The 22991-nt window shown below is 45.7% G+C and overlaps 1 protein-coding gene across 6 annotated transcripts; it reads left to right on the forward strand.

The window, feature by feature from the left end:
- Positions 1-14818: 14818 nt before the first annotated feature.
- Positions 14819-20730, forward strand: LOC113833204 (uncharacterized protein K02A2.6-like). 6 transcript variants are annotated; one of them, XR_004772022.1, is made up of 5 exons: positions 14819-15480; positions 16135-16404; positions 17022-17132; positions 17606-19717; positions 20187-20730. XR_004772022.1 is itself a non-coding variant. In XM_027393831.2 (5 exons), exons 4-5 carry the CDS (start codon positions 19275-19277, stop codon positions 20529-20531), a joined length of 954 nt encoding a protein of 317 aa, XP_027249632.1. In that variant the 5' UTR covers positions 14819-15480; positions 16135-16404; positions 17022-17132; positions 17606-19274; the 3' UTR covers positions 20532-20730. The 6 variants fall into 6 exon arrangements, 5 of the variants coding, with proteins under 5 accessions (XP_027249632.1, XP_035307554.1, XP_035307551.1 ...); XM_027393831.2 differs by having other exon boundaries at positions 17606-19883; XM_035451663.1 differs by having other exon boundaries at positions 17606-18014; positions 19575-20730.
- Positions 20731-22991: the final 2261 nt, after the last annotated feature.

Consider the following 22991-nt stretch of genomic DNA (forward strand, 5'->3'; position numbering starts at 1 on the left):
TAGGTAGCTTCATATAAATTTTTATACATTCAAATTATGGATGTTATTTGTATGAAAGAATTGTATATTTGCTCAAAAACATAGCTTGAGTCTGGACTATTAATGTTTAAGTTTCAAAATGCTTTGACTATGATGTCATCTAATTTAGATATTTGTGTTTATTTTTGGTGAGAAGGGGATAGAAGTATTCTACTACTATTGCACTGTGGCTAATCTGTAATTTTATATCTAGTAGTATTATTTTATGAAATTGCATACACTTGTGTTCATGGCATGTATGTTTATAACCATCTTGTCCTCTTGATGGACTATTTCCTTTGTGTAACAGCCCTGACTCGTTAGGGTTTAAGTCTATTTTATTAGACATGAGGACAGTGATACCTACATGTTCCCTAGGTTCACGTACTTTGACTACCTTTTTGCATCTGTCCTATTTTGCTGTAACTGTCAACTCAACACAGCCTAGAGTAAGCCCAGCAAGGAGTCTCAATAGAGAGGCTGCCAAGATCAGAGTAGCCTGTGTATTTATGGAGGACTACCGTAATTGTTAATGTAGGAGGTCCCAACTCACCGTAGGAGCACCATTTGCCGGACAGGTGCTCTGAGGCTGTACAAGAAAGCTAGCTAAGCATGTGCCTGAGAATGAGCCAGCAACTAGCGTCCTCCATAATTTCTGCCTTCGAGTTCTTCTCCTGCCCTCCCTCAGTCATTGGCAATGACTGGGAAGTATAAGTCAAATAAACCCTTTTCCCCACCAAGTTGCTTGGGTCAGAGTATTTTTACCACAGCAACAGAAAGGAAACTGGACCAGAAATTGGTATTAAAGTGGGGTGCTGCTGTGACAGACCTGACCATGTGGCTTTTCATGCCTTTGGACTATTTTGTTGGAGGATTGTGGAAGCATTTGGAGCTACAAAAAGCAAGCCTTAAATCCCAGTACTAGGAAGGCAGAGGCAGGCAGATTTCTGGTCTACAGAGTGAGTTTCATGATAACCAGGACTACACAGAGAAATGCTGTGTAGTATTTTGAATGTAACTGGCCCGCATTTGCCCATAGTGAGTGGCACTTTTAGGAGATGTGGCCTTGTTGAAGTAGGTGTGGCCTTGTTGAAGAAAGTGTGTCACTGTGGGAGCAGGCTTTTCGGTCTGAATTCTTAAACTCAAATGATCTAAATTGATTTAATCTTTCTTTTTTTTTCATTTCAAGCCAAGAGTTTTAAAAGAAGAACCAATTGATATAAAAAAAAAAAAAAGCTGCTATCATGTATTCATGGTTCTGATTTCTGAGATAACATCATTTTATAGCAATATAAAGAGTATATTAAAATATCTAGCCGGGCGTTGGTGGCGCACGCCTTTAATCCCAGCACTTGGGAGGCAGAGGCAGGCGGATCTCTGTGAGTTCGAGGCCAGCCTGGTCTCCAGAGTGAGTGCCAGAATAGGCTCCAAAGCTACACAGAGAAACCCTGTCTCGAAAAAAAAAAAAAAAAATCTGAGTTGGGCAGTTGTGGTGTACACTGTTAATCCCAGCACTCAGGAGGTAGAAACAAGTGGATCTATGTGAGTTCGAGGCCAGCCTGGACTGCAAATCGAGTTCCAGGACAGCCAGAGCTGTTACACAGAGAAACCCTAAATCAAAAACCCAAGACAAACAAATAAAATATTTGGGGCTGGGGAGAATGTTCAGCAGTTAAGAGCACCTGCTGTTCTTCCAGAGAACACGTCAGTTCCCAACACCCACATAGTGGCTCCCACATAGTGGCTCAGTCACATTTATCATGTGTAACCCCAGTTCCTGGATCTGACGCCCTCTTCTGGAACTGCATGCCTGTAATGCACAGACATACATATAGGCAAAACACCCATGGCAGAAAATAAAAATAAACACAGTCTAGGGGCTGGAGAGATGGCTCAGTGGTTGAGAGCACTGACTGCTCTTCCAGAGGACACGGGTTCAATTCCCAGCACCCATAAGGCAGCTAACAACTGTCTGTAACTACAAGTCTGACACCCACACACAGACATACCTGCTCGAAAAACACCAATGCAAATATAATAAAAATAAATAAATTATTAAAAAATAAATACAATCTAAAAAAGATTTTTTAAAAGCCTAACTGATGCATGATTACCCGACACTCACCAAATGCCTTTTCACCTACATTTCTTATTCCCTATGGGTACTCTGCTTGTGGCATTATTTTCAGGCATAGCACATTCCAGAATTTTCACAAGTGTTACATCTTGGGCCTGCCACTTTAAGATGCTGGCCACTCTCGGAGATCAGATCTGCAGCCTGGAAAATCAGGCTGTACCTCCCCTGCTGCCTGATCCCTATCTTCTGCAGAGGCAACAGGAATTCATAAACAAGACATGCTTTCTTATCTCTGTCTCTTCAGACCAATAGCTCTGATAATGCCTGCCCCGAAACTGGCTTTGGGCTATGGCCAGGCTCCACACTCCTTGGGGATAGCTATAAAAGGGTTCTTTCCATCTTTGGCTAGTTCCCCTTCTTCAGTTCCACATCCTCCCACCCATCCCCACCATGTTATCCATGATAGCATCTTTTACTTTAAGCTAACACTCTTTTTAAAAAGCATATATATGTGCATGTGTGCACATGCGCTTACCACATACATGTAAGTGCCCATAGAGGCCAGATGGGGTTAGCTTAGGGAGCTGGAGTTATGGCTGGTTGTGAGCCACCTGATGTGAGTGGTGGGAACTGAACTCAGGTCCTCTCGAAGGGCAGCAGGTGCTCTTAGCTGCTGAGTTCTCTCTCCAGCTCCCTAAGCTAACACTGTTAATGAAGTTTCTTTCTAGGGATTTTTGGTTTGTTTGTTTGTTTGTTTTCCAGACAGGGTTTTTCTGTGTAACAGTCCTGGCTGTCCTGGAACTCACTCTGTAGACCAGTCTGGCCTCGAAATCACTGAGCTCCGCCTGCCTCTGCTTTCCGAATGCTGGGATTAAAGATGTATGCCACCACAGCCCGGATTTAGGGTTTTGTTTTGTTTTCAAGATTTATTTTATTTTATATGTATGAGTATTTGCCTATATGTGTATATGTGCACATGTGTGTCAGACTTCCTGGAACTGGAGTTATAGGTGGTTGTGAGTCCCCCATATATGGATACTGGGAGCCAGAGCTGGGGCTTCTGCAAGAGCAGCAAGTGACCTTTTTTTGGTTTTGGTTTTTGGTTTTTGGGATAGGGTTTCTCTGTGGCTTTGGAGGCTATCCTGGAACTAGCTCTTGTAGACCAGGCTGGTCTCAAACTCAGAGATCCGGCTGCCTCTGCCTCTCAAGTGCTGGGATTAAAGGCGTGTGCCACCAACGCCCGGCTGACTCCTGGTATTTTATTGACTAAGAATAATTAGATTAGCTTGGCAACAGGTAAAGCATTAATCTAATTAATCCTATCAATAAAAACCAGGAGTCAGATATCAGGTTAAAAACCTGGAAGACCAAAGAAGCAGAGGAGCAGCCATCAGTTGCTTCCTATCTTTCTTGTTCCTTGGTCCAAAAGGGGCTACCTCCTCTCTCCACCCCACCTTATCACTTCCTGTCTCTCTGTACAGTCCTCCAGACCTCTATGGTTGACTAGTGGCCCCTCTGGCCTCTGCCTCCAAGTGAAGGGACCAGCTTCCCTTTTGGCAGCCATAACAGCCGAACACGTGCTTCTATGACCTTGTCCTAGACACTAGAAAGTCAGATGCCTGCCTCGTGACAAGGAACCAATCAGAAGTTAGCTGGTGGCGCTATGCTTTACGACCCTGAGTGTGCTTTACGGACAAGTGCACAGCAATGACGCACAAAGTATAGCAACCACCCTGGAGGGCCTATGGGCCATAACAACCAGTTGACCAAACAACACAGGGCAAGCCCTCCAAGCCTGGAGGCACACCAATCCTGAGCCTGTGCGTACCTCTAGACACTCCCCTTACGCTGCCCTATAAGATCTCTTGGGAGGCCCTAGGAGCCGTCTTTTTCGAGCCATCCGCCATGGCGGGTGGGTGAAAGACCCGAGCTAACATGGGGTTAGCTCGTTAAATTACAATAAAGCCTCGTGCAGTTTGCAGCAAGCTCTCGAATCTGCCTGGTGATTGGGGTGACCGCAGTCGTGGCCTGGGACCCCGGATACCTGAGTTTTCCGGGGGGGGGGGGGGGTGTCTAACATTTGGGGGCTTGTCCGGGATTTTCGACCACCCTTCACCTGAGTAAGATGATTCGAGCTCGCAACTTACATGTTCAATATTATATGTTTGCTTGTTATGTCTCTTGCTGTTTTGTTGGTTTGGTGCCATGACTTGAATTTGATCTGAGCCTGCGCAGAATTTGTAATTTGTATTTGTAGTTTGTACTGGTATTTGGAATTTGTAATTCGGACCTCAGGGGGAAATAGATGTATTTCGAGACCCTGAAGTCCCACCCTGGACGAAAGTCCGAGGGTTATTTGAATTGAACCATAGGGTAAGCAGACGTGCTGGCCCAGAAATAGACGTATTTCTGGAACCCTTGGTTCTGTCCTGGACGAAAGTCCAAGGGTTGTTTGTAATTTTAGTTTGGGGCACCATTTCTTTGCCGAGGTTTGTGCTGTCTAATGTCTGTCCACGTTTCATATTTGTGTTGTATGTTTGTTAAGCATCTCTTTCTGTCCCTACTGCCCACACACATGACATGCATGGGTCAGGGGTCTTTTCTTGATGCTCTGAGCACGTGGCGCCACCTCAACTGTGTTCGGCAGATGCCCGGAGGACAGACTGCTGCGCTGAGGACACCCAGGAGGTACGAACGGAGGCCAAGGACTTGGATCCTCCTCAGTTAGCGATGATTTAGCGGCTGGGTTCTGCCGCCCGTCTTCCCGGCGCCATTGCCTTATAAGCAGCCCCGGCGGATTAGGTTGGCGTCTGTTCTTTCCTGTCTATTCTGTGTTATCATCATTGGTTTTCAATTCAGGATCCACCACGCCACCCCATTTCTATCCCCACCTGCAGGTCTGTGAGGCATGCCGAGTGGGGCTGTTTCTGCCCCAGCTGCCGTCCTGCCATGGGTCCTGGCTTGCCGCGGGAGTTTCCCTGCTCTGAGGGAACATGGCTGCAAGTCTGCCATCTGCCTGGCTGCCCAGCCTTCTCTGTGCTCCACACACATGGTATGCAGGGGGGCCACGGGGGTCTTTTTCCCACCCCAGGATTGGCCAAGGGTCTGGGGTTACCAGCAGCACCCCCACCCCAGGTCTCTCTGCCTTGAGCACATGGAGCTCGAGCATATGAACTTATCTGGCCTGATCCAGACTTCTAAAAAAAACAAAAAAAAACAACAAACAAACAAACAAACAACAACAACAACAAAAACGGCCTTAAGGTTATTAAGAACTGTAAAAGGGACTTTAATAAAAATTCTTATGTTGACTGAGAAATGAGAAAAAATGTAGGAGACTTAAATAACAAAGAGGAAAAGGAAAAAAGGAAATTTGTCTAAGAATGTCTAAGAAAGTCAGAGGAATGAACTAAAAGTATATAAAAAGGTTATAAAGAGTTAAAGCAAGTTGCCCAAGGTCAGAGAAAAGGCTGTTAAAAGAGGAAAAATGTAAACTGTGCTATGGTTTCTCATGTCTACAAAGAGTAAATTTTAAAAATGGTAATATAAGTTAAAATTTTAACCATATTAAGCTAATTCTGTTTTTAAAAAGTCCTGTTAATTTCTCAAGTAATTATGTATATTTGTTTTAAAATGTTCTGTTTCCTGGTATAAATTTAAGTTCTTTTGCAAGCATGTAGTTAAGCAAAGGGTGCAAGTTATGGCCATTTTGTAACCAGCCACATGGCAAACTGGTCACATGGCTGACTGGTAGCCATTTTACTAAAGTTAAAAAAAGGAATACTTAAACCGCCATCTTGACTAAAGGTGACCACATGGAAATTAGAGGTACCATCTTAGAAACAAGTTTTTCAGCTAAGATTTAAAATGTTAATGCTTCTATATATTACAGAAAGACATTAAGGGAATTTAAATTTCTTTTTAAAACCAGTTTTTTAAAAATGTTGGTTTTTAATTAATGTTTGTACTTAAGGAGCTTCAATTTAGAATTATTTTTAAGCAAAGCCTGACAATGTAAAGTTCTTGTTTTATAAAAGCTGCTAATCTATTATAAGATGTTACAGTTTATGTTTTCAGAAGTTAAGTTTAGGGTGTTGGTGGCACACGCCTTTAATCCCACCACTTGGAGGCAGAGGCGGGTGGATCTCTGTCAATTTGAGGCCAGCCTGGTCTACAGAGTTAGTTCCAGGACAGCCAGGACTGTTACACAGAGAAACCCTGTCTCAGAAATAAGTTTAAACAAAGCAGCTAAAATATGTACATGTAGCTACTATTTAAGAACTATAAGGTAACCCTATGCAGTCTTAAATTCAGCTGTGCTAAGTTTCAAATATTTTACTAAGTTAAAACCAGTTACAGTCAGGCTGAAAATTAATTACAGAAATAAGATCTTACCTAGCCACCTGTATGCTTCTTGTGTGCTTAAGGCAAGTAACTAAAACAGACAAACAGACCTCTAATGCTTCAGAGATCTTCAGAATATGGCATTTAAATTGTTATCTTTAAAGTTTATAATGTCAGACAGACTGCCAGATCCTGACAGTGACCCAAAGTCTCCAAAGAAGATTATGAGGCACCCCAGTTCCTGCACCTGGACCAGTGAGCGAGATGCTCAGATGTGATACCTGCCGCCTGCCAGGACCTAGCCTAGACTGTGGACAAAGCTGCTGGACACTGGAAAATTGATTGTACCCCCTTTGCCTAGACAAAACAAGGTCAGTCTTTTCCATGTCCCTCTTCCACAGAGAGGAAAAAAAAAAACTCTCACCTTCTAGGCCTGGCGAAGATTGCTGGTCTTTGAGACACCTGCCTCCAGTGGTAATGGAGAAACTTGGGTATGGCTTCTGTATATAGACTGTATATAGACTGGCTTCTGTCACTTTTTAGTAGATTTGGATAAAACATACCCTTCTCAGATCTCTGAAATATTACTGGTTGTCAGCTTGACAGCATCAGCCAGTCAGATCCACTATAGACTAGTCAGTATGTTAGCTGATAAAATAGGGACTATCTACTGTTCAGGCACAAGCTCAAGGTTTTTAAGTTTATTTTGGTTGTCATCTAAATACAAACTTAAAGGGCTTTTCATCAGGTCAAAGGCACCTCTGTCCAGTCCATACCTGGCTCTCTGGACAGAAGAAAAATGTACATGCTTATAGCCCAAATCTGTAGTTTTTGCTAGGACTCAAAGTTATAAATATGTTCCTGCTATTTGAACAGATATTCAGATATCTGCTTTTTCTGCACTGTGGGCTTCAGTAAATAAGTTTTAACCTCTGTTCCTGGTTTAAACATGTCTTAAACAGGTTTCTGCTTCTGGCAGACATCTGAGTATCAGTTGCTGACTACAGGCTGTTCTAAGTAGACTGCAAGCCATGGACTTGCTGTGGATGTGAACCAGTCCAGCTGATGTGGACAACCCCTGTCTCTGCAACAGAGTCTACCAAAAGCCCCTGATGGATTCCCCATTGCCTAAATTCCTTTTTTGCTTTTGACTAGCATTTCAACCTTCTGGGGTCCCTAACTTCGTCCTATAGTCAGCAGGAAGTAGCTTGGAAAAGAATTTGTCGCCCATTTTCCCTGGTTAAAATGCTAAGTCAGGAGGGACTCCCTTGCATGGGGATGCCAATATCTATCACTCCCTGATGGGGGCGCTAGAGAGACAGCAATTCCATGATTGGAATTTCCAAAAAAGAAAATGGGGGAATGAAGGGACCAGCTTCCCTTTTGGCAGCCATAACAGCCGAACACGTGCTTCTATGACCTTGTCCTAGACACTAGAAAGTCAGATGCCTGCCTCGTGACAAGGAACCAATCAGAAGTTAGCTGGTGGCGCTATGCTTTACGACCCTGAGTGTGCTTTACGGACAAGTGCACAGCAATGACGCACAAAGTATAGCAACCACCCTGGGAGGGCCTATGGGCCATAACAACCAGTTGACCAATCAACACAGGACAAGCCCTCCAAAGCCTGGAGGCACACCAATCCTGAGCCTGTGCATACCCCTAGACACTCCCCTTACGCTGTCCTAAAAGATCTCTTGGGAGCCCCTAGGAGCCGTCTTTTTCGAGCCATCCGCCATGGCTAACATGGGGTTAGCTCGTTAAATTACAATAAAGCCTCGTGCAGTTTGCATCAAGCTCTCGAATCTGCCTGTTGATTGGGGTGACCGCAGTCGTGGCCTGGGACCTCAGATACCTGAGTTTTCCGGGGGTCTAACACAAGCAAACTTTGTTGAACACAAAATAAAATAACACACAACACTCGGTTTCTAACAAGTCTAACGTATTACAGGAAAAATCCCTCCAGATGGGGTTATGGGAAAAAGATACAGGAAAATGTAACTGTGATCCTATGGTGAAGCCCTGGTAAAAGAGGAGATGGTATAAAGAGAGACATTGTGGAGCTGGAGAGATAGCTCAGCACTTAAGAAAGAGCACCTTTTGTTCTTGTGGGGGACCTGATTCTATTTCCAGTAGACATGCAGAGCTCTAGTTCCTGCAGCTCAAATGCCTTTGGTTGGCACCAGGCTCACATGTGGTACACATACACACATGCAGGCAAAGCCCTCATATACATAAAGTAAAACAAATAAATCTAAAAAATGAGAGAGACATTTGTGCCTCTCTCTTTGGTAATCAGATTATCTGTTTTTTCACTTTCAAAATTACTGTGTTTACGAGGACTGCAGGTGTCAGTAGATGAAGGTGACATCCAAAGAAAAGAAATAAAGGCTTTCTACTTTCAACCTATCAAAGGAACCCACGTATGGGCAAAGAGCTCTCTCAGGCCCAGGAACTCTGCCAGGCCTGGAGTGAATGGGGGTGTTATATACCATACTAACCCAAGATTATTTTCTCTTTCAAAATGTGGGAAGGGCCTGGAAAGATGGCTGAATGGCCAAAAACATGTGGTTCTCTTCCAGAGAACCCAAGCTCAGTTTCCAACACCACAGCAGGCTGCTCACAACTGTGTATCACTCCAGGGAGCTCAGATGCCTCTGGCTTTGGCTGGCACCTGTACTCACATGCATATTCCCCCAAAAAGACACATGCATACATGTAATTAAAAGTTATCCTCTGTGGGCTGAAAAGATGGCTCAACAGTAACGAGCACTGGCTGCTCTTCCAGAGGACCGGGGTTATTTTTTATTTTTTTATTTTTTATTTTGGTTTTTAGAGACAAGGTTTCTCTGTATTGTTTTGGAACCTGTGCTAGAATTTGCTCTGTAGACCAGGCTGGCCTGGAATTCACAGAGATCCACCTGTCTCTGCCTCCCAAGTGCTGGGATTAAAGGTGTGTGCCACCAATGCCAGAGGACCTGGGTTCAATTCCCAGCACCCACATGGTAGCACACAACTGCCTGTAATTCCAATTCCAGGGAATCTTGTACCCTCACACTGTTATGTATGCAGGCAAAACACCCATGCACATAAAAATAAATGACAAAAAAAAGTTATCCTCTGACCTCCACATATGCCATGGCATGCATGTGTACATGTGTGTTCACGTACACACACACATACACATACACAAACACATAATATACACACTAAATAAATCTAATTTAAAAATTTTAAACATTTTTTTTGTAACAGATAAAGATATCCTGGAGTCAAAATCTTCTCTGTCCAGAAAAGAACCAACCAGCATATCTTTTTTTCCGAGACAGGGTTTCTCTGCAGCTTTGGAGGTTGTCCTGGAACTAGCTCTTGTAGACCAGGCTGCTCACTGTGGGGGTGGGCCTTGAGATCTATTTTTCTCAAGCTACGCTCAATGCTACACAGAATTGTTGCTGCTACCTACAGATTAGGATGTAGAACTTTCAGCTCCTCTCCAGTACCATGTCTTCCTGTACACCACCATGTCCCACTATGATAATAATGGACTAAAACCTCTGAAACTGCAAGCCAGCCCCAATCAAGTGTTTTCCTTTGAAAGAGGTGCTGTGGTTACTGGGCAGTGGTGGCACACACCTTTAATCCTAGCACTCAGGAAGCAGAGGCAGGCGGATCTCTGTGAGTTTGAGGCCAGCCTTTTCTACAGCTGGTTCCAAGACAGCTAGAGCTGTTACATAGAGAAGTCATGTCTCAAAACAACAAAAACAGTTGTTGTGGTCATGGTATGGTGTCTCTTCCCAGCAATAGAAGCCCTAACTAAGACACACAGTCTATGGTGTGTGTGGTCTATGGTGTGTCTCCCACCATGTGTCCTACCCAGACACACAATTCTCACAAACCAAACTCAACTCCGGAGGTGTTCATACCAGATGGCTTTTGATTTACCTTTCTTTTGTGTGTGGCAGTGGCAGGCCTCTGCTCAGTGGCTGTCAGTCAGAGAGGATTTTCCCAGGGACCTGGAATATATCAGGGTGTACACACCCTAGGAGTCCTCTGATGGCTACTCTTGATTGTCAACTTGACTATATCCAGAGTGAACTACAAGCCAGAAATGGAGGGCACGCCTGTGAGAGATTTTTCTGCTTGGTTTCAAGTGGGTGAATCCACTTCCAGTTCAGACATTTGAAGCAGGAAGACACACCTCTGATCCTGATCTTGAGGTAGGAACACATACGCCTTTAATCCAGATTTTGAGGAGGGAAGACACACCTTTAATCTTAGCCACACCTTCTGCTGGAAGCCTATATAAGGGCACGAAAGAAAGACTGTCTTGTTCTTTGTCTGCTTGCCCTTGCCTTGCCAGCATATCCATTCCTTCACTGGCATTGAAGCCTACTTATTCGGGATTCCAACATATACAGAAGACCAGCTGAGACATTGTCCCATGAACTGGCACAGCCTAGGAGTTTAGGGTAAAGGAGCTTGTGAGAAGGGCCAAGATGCCAGTGTAGGTTTTGAGATGTATAACATGTACATGTGAATAGGGCCTGGGGAAGCTGGGAGGCTAGCATGGGCTTTGATATGTAACAACAGATACACATACACAAAGGGAAGACAGAAACCCATTTGAAGTTTCCTGAGAAATGTTGGCTGTAAGCTTTTAGCAATCCTTCTATAGCTCAGCTTGAAGTGAGCCAAGACTTTTTTTTTTTAATATACCCACTGCCCTTTGGAGTTTCGTTTGGACTTAGATTACATTTTCTTTTCTTTTGTTTTTGGAGCAAAGACTTTTTAATGAATATATTTTACAAATACACTGGAGAATCATGCAATGCGGTCTGCATTGGATGCAATCCTGTGCCACAAGTCTGCACATTCCTTTGCAATTGGACCTGTGATAGATAGCAGAGCCTTTTACCTAGCATTTGTTTACTATGACCCCTGCATTATCTTCAAAATAGAGAAACACCACATTTTTTTCTTTGATACGACTTTGGTTGTCAAATTACCACTGCTGGATGGCCCTTTTTTCTTAGTTCTGGTTTGCCTTTCTTAATCATCACCATGTCACCCACACCAGCAGCAGGAAGTCTGTTCAGCCATCCTCTGATGCCCTTCACAGAGATGATATATATATTTTTGGCTCCTGTATAGTCAGCACAGTTGATCATAGCTCCTACAGGAAGACCCAAGGAAATCAGCAATTTCTCTCCTGAGGACACCCCCGGCCCCACGTCCTTAATTCCAATCCTTGAAAGAGTCGAAAGATGAGATTACATTTCTTGTATTTCTCATTATGAAAGGAAAATTTAAAATAAAGATCTCTGACAAAGGCGCAAATCAAACATTTTATATACATCACACCCTTAATACGAAGTTCATATTTGTCATTTGCATATCAAGAATACTCTTGGGGCCAGACTTGGGGGCACATGCCTTTAATCTGAGCACTTGGGAGGGAGACTAAAGCAGGGCCAGGAAAACAATAACAGTTGAGGCCAGCCTGATCTACACAGTGAGTTCTAGGATTGCCACAGCTAAATAGTGAGACTCTGTCTAAAAAAAAGGAGGGGGGGGAATCGGCCCGGTGGTGGTGGTGGCACACGCCTTTAATCCCAGCATCTGGTAGGCAGAGGCAGGTGGGTCTCAGTAAGTTTGAGGCCAGCCTGGTCTACAAAGTGAGTACCAGGACAACCAGGGCTGTTACACAGAGAGACCCTGTCTCGACTCCCCCCTCCCCCCAAAAAAAGAAAAAGAGATAGGAGAGATGGTATAGCAATTAAGAGCAACTGACTGGTCTTCCGGAGCACACAGGTTTGAGTCCCAGCACCCACATAGCAGCTCACAGCTGTCTATAACTCCAATTCCAGGGTTTCTGACTCCCTCTTCTGGCCTCCTTGGGCACTGCCCCTAGGAGGCAAAACACATGTGGGCAAAACATCTATACATGAAAAATAGAAAATAAAAGCATCTTTAAAAAAAAGAAAGATGAAGGGGCACGGTGGTGGCACATGCCTTTAATCCCAGCACTCGGGTGGCAGAGGCAGAGGCAGGCGGATCTCTGTGAGTTTGACACCAGTCTGGTCTATAAGAGCAAGTTCCAGGACAGCCTCCAAAGCCACAGAGAAACCCTATCTTGAAAAACCAATATATATATATATATATATATATAGATAGATAGATAGATAGATAGAGAGAGAGAGAGAGAAGAAGAAGAAGAAGAAGAAGAAGAAGAAGAAGAAGAAGAAGAAGAAGAAGAAGAAGGGGAAGCCTGATGTCCAGAATTTGATCCCCAAGACCCACATAATAAAAGAATAGACTCCTTCAAGCTGTCCTGACACCCACAAACACACCCTGATACACACACACACACACATGCATATACATACACACACACAGTTAATAAGTAAAAATGTAATGTAAAAACAAACAAACAAGCAAAAATCACTTGGCAAGATGGGTCAGCAGATAAAAAGACTTGTTACACAGCCAGAAGAACTGAGTTCAATTTCTGGACTTCACAAAAAGCCCATTGTGGTTTTGAACATCTCTAATCCCAGCACTCCTATGATGAGAGGACTGGTGGCTAAGGCTGGCTTCTTAGGTGTGCTGGATCCTGGGTATGACCCAAACAATTACTATTGTTATTTTGGTGATTCATGGCCAAGAGAGAAGACATAAAACAGAGGTAGGAGGATCTCTGAGCATTTGAGGCCAGCCTGGTCCACAGAACAAGTTCCAGGACAGCCAGGGATACACAGAGAAACCCTGTCTCAAGACACAAGAAAAGAGACGGGGAGGGGGGGGGATGAAGGAAGGAAAGAAGGAAGACACAAAATGTGTGTGTTCTTCCTTGTGGCCACCAGTCCTCAATAGTCTAATTAAGCAATTAATGCTGAAAAGCAGATACAGTCAGTGTGGCTATATTGAGAAGATAGAAACTAAGAGTCCTAGTGCCTGTCTGCCTCCCACAAACACATACAAGTCCATCTTGAGGCAAACCGGGGATATACATAACTGAACAGTCCTGGTCCAGGCTGTAGTCCTGTGTGGCTGCTCTTAGATTTGGATGAACCACAAGACTCCTGGTCCTTTTCTGAGAGAATATCTCCCACCTTTATTGTGGAGCAGCCTTATACACAAACTTACTAAAACCCCAGGTCAGAGGGTTCACAACAGGATATTGATCCCAGTGGGGTGAGGTCAGGAAAACAGGAGGTGCCTGTGGTTATGCTGGAAAACAACTCTTAGAGACCTCATGGGGGCTGGGTGCCAACATCTCCACCTTCTTTATATATAACAATACAGTTATCAAGTAAGAACTATAAAATTTTAACCATTCTATCTTAGTGTGTTACTATAACTATCTATCTTCAACTCCATCAAAGACCATAGAAGGATAATATATAAACTCTAGAACTGACAGACACACCTTGCTTCCTAGACAGCCACCCAAAGTTCCTTGGTAACCTTGGGACATCCATCTTTAGCCTACAGGCCACAATGTGTCTGGCAGACTTCTCAGCAAAGCAGAAAATTCTAAACTGTCCTGCATTGGAAACAGTTTAAGCAAGAGTAGCTTCTTGCCCAAATGGCTCATCTTGCCATGTCAAAGTCAAACTCTATAACGAGTCTCTAGGATGCCCATCTTCCTCTCAGATATAACTGGTGTGCCAGGAGCAGTTGTGTCTCACTGTCAAGAAAACCCTAAAACACTTAAATGCCATATTTTCTGTAGGTCTTTGAAAGGTTTGGAAATATCTATATATCTAGAAAACCTAACTAATATCAACAAATGAAGATCCATTCCAATACAAAGTATCAACAAATGAGGATCCATTCCAATACAAAGTATAATTTCTATATCATTTTCCTCCTTTTTCCTTTTAAAAGTGATTGTCTGTGGCCACTACCATTTCTAACTGACCAAATTTAAATGAAAACAAATATTCAGATCACCTGGGCCACTGCTTTAGGGGGTCCTGGCCCATGAAACCATACCACTCTGGAAGCCTGGTACTGAAGGACTTTAGAATTAACAAAGAAATAACTTAGAAGAAAAACAGACCTCTCACCCTAAGAACAGGGAGACCTGACTTAGAAACCTAACCAAGGTCACAATGACCCGAGCCCCTGGAATTTCTTAGCTGGCAGAAATAACTCCCTTACAAGGCCACAAGACAACCTAACTAAATACCAAGAATTCCTAGAGGGCCACCCTGCCCTAGGGTCATGAAGATAAGAACAGACTATCCCACTGAGTCAGGAGACCATCCGGCCCCAAAGATAAGAGATCTCCAAAGGATCTGTGACTCTGGTCACGTACCCAAACCCCTAAAAGCCTATGGTTTTTCTCCTATAAAAGAAGCCTGCTTTAGAGGAACAAGGCTTTCCTTTGTCTGTCGGACTGGGAGGCCTGTTTGCGCAAACGTCCCATAATAAACTTACCTCTTGTTTTTGCATCAGCTGGACTGGACATTGAGTGTTTTGGGGGGGATCGTCTGATTTGTGGAGACTCCTCAGTCCGAGGGTCTTTCATTTGGAGGTCCCACTGAGATCAGGACACCCCCCAGACTCAATTTCACAGCCAGTTGGAGGTAAGACAGTCTATGTATTTGTGTGTATGTGTCTCTGTGTCTCTGTGTCTTTGTGTCTTGTACAGAGGTGTTCCGAGGAGTTTTGGTTCGGCCCAGACGAAAGTCTGAGGGCCATTTGGAGGAGGGAGAAGAGACGAAGTCTCACATCTCCGGGGAGGCGGCCGGCCTGGACTTTGCTTCCCTCCCGCTTTGTACTGGTTTGGCGCCACCTGTCTACCTCGGTTTGTCCTGTCTATCGTATTTTGTTCTGTTGTGCTTGTCATTTGTGTCAATCTCTGCTTCTCCCCATGGGTCAGCAACTAACTACCCCCTTAAGTTTGACTTTAGGTCACTGGCAGGATGTTTTGAACCGAGCATGCAACGAATCAGTAGAGATCCGGAAGAAAAAGTGGCGGACTCTCTGTTTCTTGGAATGGCCTGCCCTCAATACAGGCTGGCAGGGAGACGGTATGTTACCTTTGTCACTACTATCTTACAGGTCAAAACTCGTGTTTTCCAGCCAGGACCTTGGGGCTACCCCGACCAGGTACCCTATATTGTCACCTGGGAGAGCCTGAGCCGTGATCCTCCTCCCTGGGTCAGGCCCTTCCTCCCACCCCATCTTTCGGGCCTGACACCTCTGCCTTCACCTGTTCCACTTATCCCTACTCCTTCTGCACCCCCTTCGACTTCTTCCCTGCTCCCCTTGACAGAGCCCCGATCTCCCAACCCTAGGCCCAAAGCCCCTACCGTCTTGCCCGATACACAGGAGGATCTCCTCCTCCTGGACTCCCCTCCTCCTTACCCTAATGCCGAGCAGGCAGCATCCTAGCTCCCAGCACCTGACCAGAGCCCCCCACCACCGAGCTCTACTACCGGAGACCCTGGGGACCCATCGCCACCGTCCACCCAACTTCGATCGCGAAGAGACAGAACACTGGAGGGGCCTGACAGCTCTGGAATCTCCCAGGCCTTTCCCCTCCGGTCAATGGGGGAGGGGCGTTACCAATACTGGCCTTTCTCCTCTGCAGACCTTTATAATTGGAAGGCACATAACCCCCCTTTTCACAGGACCCCCAGGCCTTGACAGGTCTTATTGAATCTATCCTCATCACCCACCAGCTCACCTGGGATGACTGCCAACAGCTCCTACAGACTCTCCTCACAACCGAGGAGAGACAACGGGTACTCCTAGAGGCCCGGAAGAACGTCCAGGGGCCAGATGGCAGACCCACCCAGCTCCCAAATGAAATAGATCAAGTCTTTCCCTTGACCAGACCGACAGACTGGGACATCAACACAGCAGCCGGTAGGGAGCGTCACCGTCTTTATCGCCAGACTCTGTTGGAGGGTCTCAAAGGGGCAGGAAGGCACCCCACAAATTTGGCCAAGGTACGTGCGGTAGTTCAGGGCTTGGAAGAAACCCCCGAAGGGTTTCTAGAGCGTTTGATGGAAGCCTACAGAATGTATACCCCCTTTGACCCCCAGGCTCAGGATAGGGAAGCCGATATAATCATGTCATTCATTGGACAATCGGCGCCCGACATACGTACAAAACTACAGCGCCTTGAGGGGCTACAGGGGTACACCCTTCGAGACTTAGTAAAGGAAGCAGAAAAGATTTTCAATAAGAGAGAGACTCCCGAAGAAAAGGAAGAAAGATTACGAAAGTTGCAGGAGGACAAGGAAAATGTAAGAGACAAAAAGTGAAACCAAGAGCTGGCTAAAATTTTGGCCACTGTAGTTCAGAGATCAGAACATAGGCCAGGTCAGACAGGGAACCTGGGAGACAAAATGAGAACAAGAGTGGAGAGAGACCAGTGTGCTTATTGCAAGGAAAAAGGACATTGGGTCAAACATTGCCCAAAGAATCCAAGGTGGAAGCCCACCCCCATTCTCTCTCTGGAAAAGGGAGATTAGGACAGTCAGGGCCAGGTGCCTCCCCCTGAGCCCCAGGTAACGCTTAACATCGGGGGGGGGGGGGGGACAACCCGTAACTTTCTTGGTAGACACGGGAGCTCAGCACTCAGTCCTGACTCAGACCCAGGGACCCCTGAGCACCCGGATTGCCTGGGTCCAGGGTGCCACCGGAGGAAAGCTACACCGATGGACAACTGAACGTAAGGTCCACCTGAGCACTGGACACGTGACTCACTCCTTGCTGGTGCCCGAATGTCCTTACCCCTTATTAGGGAGAGACCTCCTCTCTAAAGTGGGAGCCCACATTCACTTCCATCAGAAGGGGGCCACCATCACAGGAGAGGGGGGACAACCCCTCCAGGTATTGACCTTAAGGCTCGAGGATGAATATAGACTTCTAGAGGATCCCTCACCCCCCTCGCCAACCATGGAGTCTAGCTGGTTAGAAAAATATCCCCAAGCCTGGGCAGAAACAGCAGGCATGGGGTTGGCTAAAAAACAGCCTCCTTTAATTATCAACCTCAAGCCCTCAGCCACTCCAGTGGCCATTAAACAATATCCTTTGAGCCAAGAGGCCCGGGAAGGAATCAGGCCACATATTAATAGACTATTACAACAAGGCATCCTTAGGCCCTGTCACAGCCCTTAGAATACCCCCCTTCTCCCCATAAAGAAACCAGGTACGGGAGAGTACAGGCCCGTTCAAGACCTGCAGGAGGTCAACCGGAGAACTGAGGACATCCATCCGACAGTGCCCAATCCTTATAACTTGCTGAGCATGTTGCCTCCAAGCCACATCTGGTACACGGTGCTAGATCTTAAGGATGCATTCTTTTGCCTCAGACTGAGTCCCCAGAGCCAGCCCATGTTCGCGTTTGAATGGAAGGACCCAGAGACTGGGTTTTCTGGCCAGCTCACTTGGACACGGCTCCCCCAGGGGTTCAAGAACTCACCAACCCTCTTCGATGAGGCCCTACACCAAGACCTAGCAGACTTCCGGATCCATAACCCTAACCTGATCCTGCTTCAATACGTAGATGACCTCCTCCTGGCAGCGGAATCTGAACAAGACTGCCTCTAAGGTACCGGGGCCTTACTGCAAAAGCTGGGGGAACTGGGGTACAGAGCTTCAGCAAAGAAAGCCCAACTTTGCAGGGAACAGGTCACCTACTTAGGATACCGGCTCCAGGGTGGCCAGAGATGGCTAACAGAAAGCCGTAAGCAAGCTGTAGCCCTGATTCCACCACCCAAGAGCTCCCGGGAAGTTCGGGAATTCCTGGGCAGCGCAGGGTTCTGCCGTCTCTGGATCCCGGGTTTCGCGGAGCAGGCAGCCCCACTGTATCCTCTGACTAAGGCTAGCACCCCTTTTACATGGACAGAGGAGCATCAGAAGGCCTTTGATGGCATCAAAAAGGCCTTACTGTCTGCCCCTGCACTAAGCCTCCCCAACATAAACAAGCCTTTTACCCTTTATGTGGACGAAAAGGCTGGGATGGCAAAAGGGGTCTTAACACAACAGCTCAGACACTGGAAGAGACCTGTAGCATAATTCTCTAAGAAATTGGACAATGTGGCCATGGGTTGGCCCCCCTGCCTCCTGATGGTGGCTGCTGTGGCGGTTCTGACCAAGGATGCAGACAGATTGACTCTGGGTCAGCCACTCACGGTGATAGCCTCCCATGCGATTGAGGCAGTGGTCCAACAACCCCCGATCGATGGCTTTCGAATGCACGAATGACATATTACCAGGCTCTGCTCCTCAACCCAGACAGACTGCGATTCGGGGCAGCAACATCTTTAAACCCGGCCACCCTCCTTCCGGATGCGGATGCAGAAACTGCTCTGCCCCATGACTGCCACCTGATCCTGGCCGAGACCTGCGGAGCCCGAGAAGACTTGATGGATCAACAGCTACCAGGAGCCGAGCACACCTGGTTCACGGACGGGAGCAGTTTTCTGCAAGACAGTATACGAAAGGCAGGGGCGGCAGTGGTGGACAGGCAGACTACAATATGGGCCAGTGCCTTGCCGTCAGGAACCTCAGCCCAGAGAGCAGAGCTGATTGCCCTGACCCAAGCACTCAAAATGGCTGAAGGCCGTAGAGTCAATATCTACACAGACAGCCGCTATGCCTTCGCTACAGCCCATGTACATGGAGAAATTTATCGGAGGCGGGGACTTTTGACTTCAGCAGGAAAAGACATTAAAAATAAGACTGAGATCCTAGAGCTCTTGCAGGCTCTTTCTCTGCCACGAAGACTGAGCATTATACACTGCCCCGGACACCAGAAGGGAAATGACCCAGTGGCTAGAGGGAACCTAGCCGACGGAGGGAATGGCCGATGAAGAGGCCAGAAAAGCCACAAGTCCTCTCCCTAAAGACCTCTGATCCAACCTCATGTCAAGGATTCGAATACACGGACAGCGACTTAGAAACAGTTCAGAGTCTGGGGGCCAACTATGATCAGGAGGCAAATGTCTGGCGCTACAAAGGAAAAATTCTGTTGCCTCAGAGGGCCGCTAAGGAACTTTTGTCACAACTACATCTCTGGACCCACCTCGGGCACAAAAAGCTAAAAGCCCTTCTACAACGGGAAGAACAAACCTACTATATCCACAACCTCAATGCTCTCATCCAACAGATCACCAGCACCTGTACCCCCTGTGCAAAGGTGAATACAGGACGGCTCAAGTTGCCTGAGGGAACCAGGGTTAGAGGAGAACGGCCATGGACCAACTGGGAAGTTGATTTCACCGAAATCAGACCCGGTAGCTTTGGGAACAGGTACCTCCTGGTTTTTATAGACATCTTTTCAGGATGGACTGAGGCATTTCCTACTAAGCATGAGACCGCCCAGGTGGTGGTCAAGAAGATTCTTGAAGAGATCTTCCCGAGGTTCGGATTGCCTAAGGTAATAGGGTCCGATAACGGACCTGCCTTTGTCTCCCAGGTAAGTCAGTTGGTGGCCAAAACATTAGGGATCAATTGGAAATTACATTATGCATATCGCCCCCAAAGTTCAGGTCAGGTGGAACAGGCAAACCGAACAATTAAAGAGACCCTGACCAAATTAGCCTTAGAGACTGGCGCTAAAGACTGGGAGCAGCTCCTGCCCATGGCCCTATTTAGGGTTCGAAATACCCCCTCGGTGCATGGGCTCACACCTTTTGCGATTTTGTTCGGAGGACCCCCACCCATTATAGATGTGCTCCCTGCTGATCCTAACCATTCCGTTGACTCCCCATCCCTCCAGGCCCGACTACGCGCACTCCAGATTATTCAAAACCAGATCTGGAAACCATTGGCTGCAGTGTACCAGGCCGGAAACCCTGCTGTACCTCACCCATTCCAGATTGGGGACTCCGTATACATCAGATGCCATCAGTCTAAGACTCTCGAGCCTCTCTGGAAGGGCCCCTACACCGTGCTTCTGACCACCCCCACGGCACTAATGGTGGACGGGATTGCAGCATGGGTCCACGCCTCACATGCCAAGAAGGCCAACACCAACGAGAATTGGGTGACGAACGAGACCCCAAAATGGAAGCTACAGCGCACTCAAAACCCATTCAAGATAAGACTTTTACGCGATGTTTGATTATTTCACTATGCTCGATGCTTTTCCATTTCTCAGCCCTAGTTAAAGGAGCCCCACATGCCCCCCAGCAGCTAACTTTGTAGGGAGCCGTCCCTACATTCTCCATTACAAGATGGAGCCTGCATCTGGCAGGCACCGAATGTAAACAAGTTAATGCGCGCAGGCGCTGGGTAACTTTCCATTCCTTGATCTCTGCCTCATGGCGTCATATGGTCCGATGAGCTACAGCCAATCATGGGGTCCCAGGCGGCGGTTGCCAGCCTTTATTAGGGGACGGGATTCTTGGCTCGGGGTCTCCGCTTTTGTAAGCTTATGCTCTCTCTCTCAAGACGCATAAAAGCTTTACTGCAGAAGGATCCGAGTGTCCTGTGTTGTTCTTGCCGGCAAGATAATCGCGCGGGACATAACTTGGCAGACTCCTACAGTTTATACGTAAAAGGTTATCCATCACTCAAGCCCTCGTCCTAACTCAACAGTACCACGCTGTGCCAAGCGCTGAGGTCCCTGATGTTTCTTCTAACCTGAATCTGTAAGTTTTTTTTAGGACTCAAGAATGCATCTAAGTATCAGCTGCTGACTACAGTCTGCTCCTAAGGACCATGAGGCCCAGACAGGCTCAGACTATAAACCAGTCATGCTGCTGCGGACACTCCTGACTCTTCAACAGTTTGACAGCCCGCTGCTTCTCCACTACCTGAATCCCCTTTTCTTTTGACTAACATTTCATTTTTTAGACCCCTAACGACGCCCCAAAGTCAGCAGGAAGTAGTATGAGACAGACGCCGCCCATTTACCTGGTCGAAATGCTATATAAAATTGTCCACTAATAACCCAAGAATGGGTTACCTAAAAAAAAAGGGGGGGGGAATGAAGGACTTTAGAATTAACAAAGAAATAACTTAGAAGAAAAACAAACCTCTCACCCTAAGAACAGGGAGACCTGACTTAGAAACCTAACCAAGGTCACAATGACCCGAGCCCCTGGAATTTCTTAGCTGGCAGAAATAACTCCCTTACAAGGCCACAAGACAACCTAACTAAATACCAAGAATTCCTAGAGGGCCACCCTGCCCTAGGGTCATGAAGATAAGAACAGACTATCCCACTGAGTCAGGAGACCATCCGGCCCCAAAGATAAGAGATCTCCAAAGGATCTGTGACTCTGGTCACATACCCAAACCCCTAAAAGCCTATGGTTTTTCTCCTATAAAAGAAGCCTGCTTTAGAGGAACAAGGCTGTCCTTTGTCTGTCGGACTGGGAGGCCTGTTTGCTCAAACGTCCCATAATAAACTTACCTCTTGTTTTTGCATCAGCTGGACTGGACAAATATCCCAAAAATCAAGAGACTCCAGTTTATAAAAAGAACTAATTGGATCCTTCCTCACATTGTATGGGGAACATCAATTTCTGGAGCCCCTGCATTCTATACAGATGAAAATACATCAGGAAAGGCAGGTTATAAGTCAGGAAAAATAAGCAAAGTGGCTCAAAGCCCTTGCGACTCTGTTAAAAAATCAAAATTAAATGCTATTCTCATAGCATTATTATATGTTCCAGAACTTGTTAATATAGTTGCTGACTCTCAATATACAGAAAGAGTTGTTTTACATATTGAAACTGCTGAACTTATTCCAGATGATTCCGAATTAACTTTGTTATTTATCCAGTTACAACAAATAATCAGAAATAAAAATCATCCTTTGTATATACTATATATCAGATCCCATACAAGGCTACCAGGCCCTCTGGCACAAGGTAATGATGAAATTGATCAGCTATTAATAGGAAATGTGCTAAAAGTTTCAGAGTTTCATAAAAATACCATGTTAATAGCAAAGGTTTTTAAAGAAAGATTTTTCAATCACTTGGCAACAAGCCAAGGAAATGTCCTACCTGTTTCTTGTATAACCAAACTCCATTACCTGCAAGAAGTAACCTAAAAGGTATCCAAAGAAATGAAATTTGGCAAATGGATGTGTTTTATTTTTGCAGAGTTTGGGAAATTAAAGTATGTGCACCATACCAGAGATACATATTCAGGATTTCAATGGGCAACTGCTTTAAGTTCTGAAAAGGGTGATTCTGTAATAACACATTTATTAGAAGTTATGGCCATCATGGGGACACCTGTACAAATTAAGACTGACAATGTACAGCACATGTCTCTAGTAAAATGAAACAGTTTTTTTGTATATTACTACATAAAGCATGTTACAGGTATACCACACAATCCTACAGGACAAGCAGTTATAGAAAGATCTAATCGCATAAGATATTTTGCAATAAATAAGAAGGGGTAATAAAGACTCCCAGAGATCAATTACACAGTACTTTATTAACTTTACTAAAATTTTTAAATAGTAATGAGAAAGGAAAGACAGCTGTGGAGAGACATTGGATAATAGAAAAAAACAAAAAACAAAAACAAAACTACTGAATTAAATCAGCCTGTATATTTT

The sequence above is a fragment of the Cricetulus griseus genome, assembly GCF_003668045.3.
Source record: "Cricetulus griseus strain 17A/GY chromosome 1 unlocalized genomic scaffold, alternate assembly CriGri-PICRH-1.0 chr1_0, whole genome shotgun sequence".
NCBI lineage: Eukaryota > Metazoa > Chordata > Mammalia > Rodentia > Cricetidae > Cricetulus > Cricetulus griseus.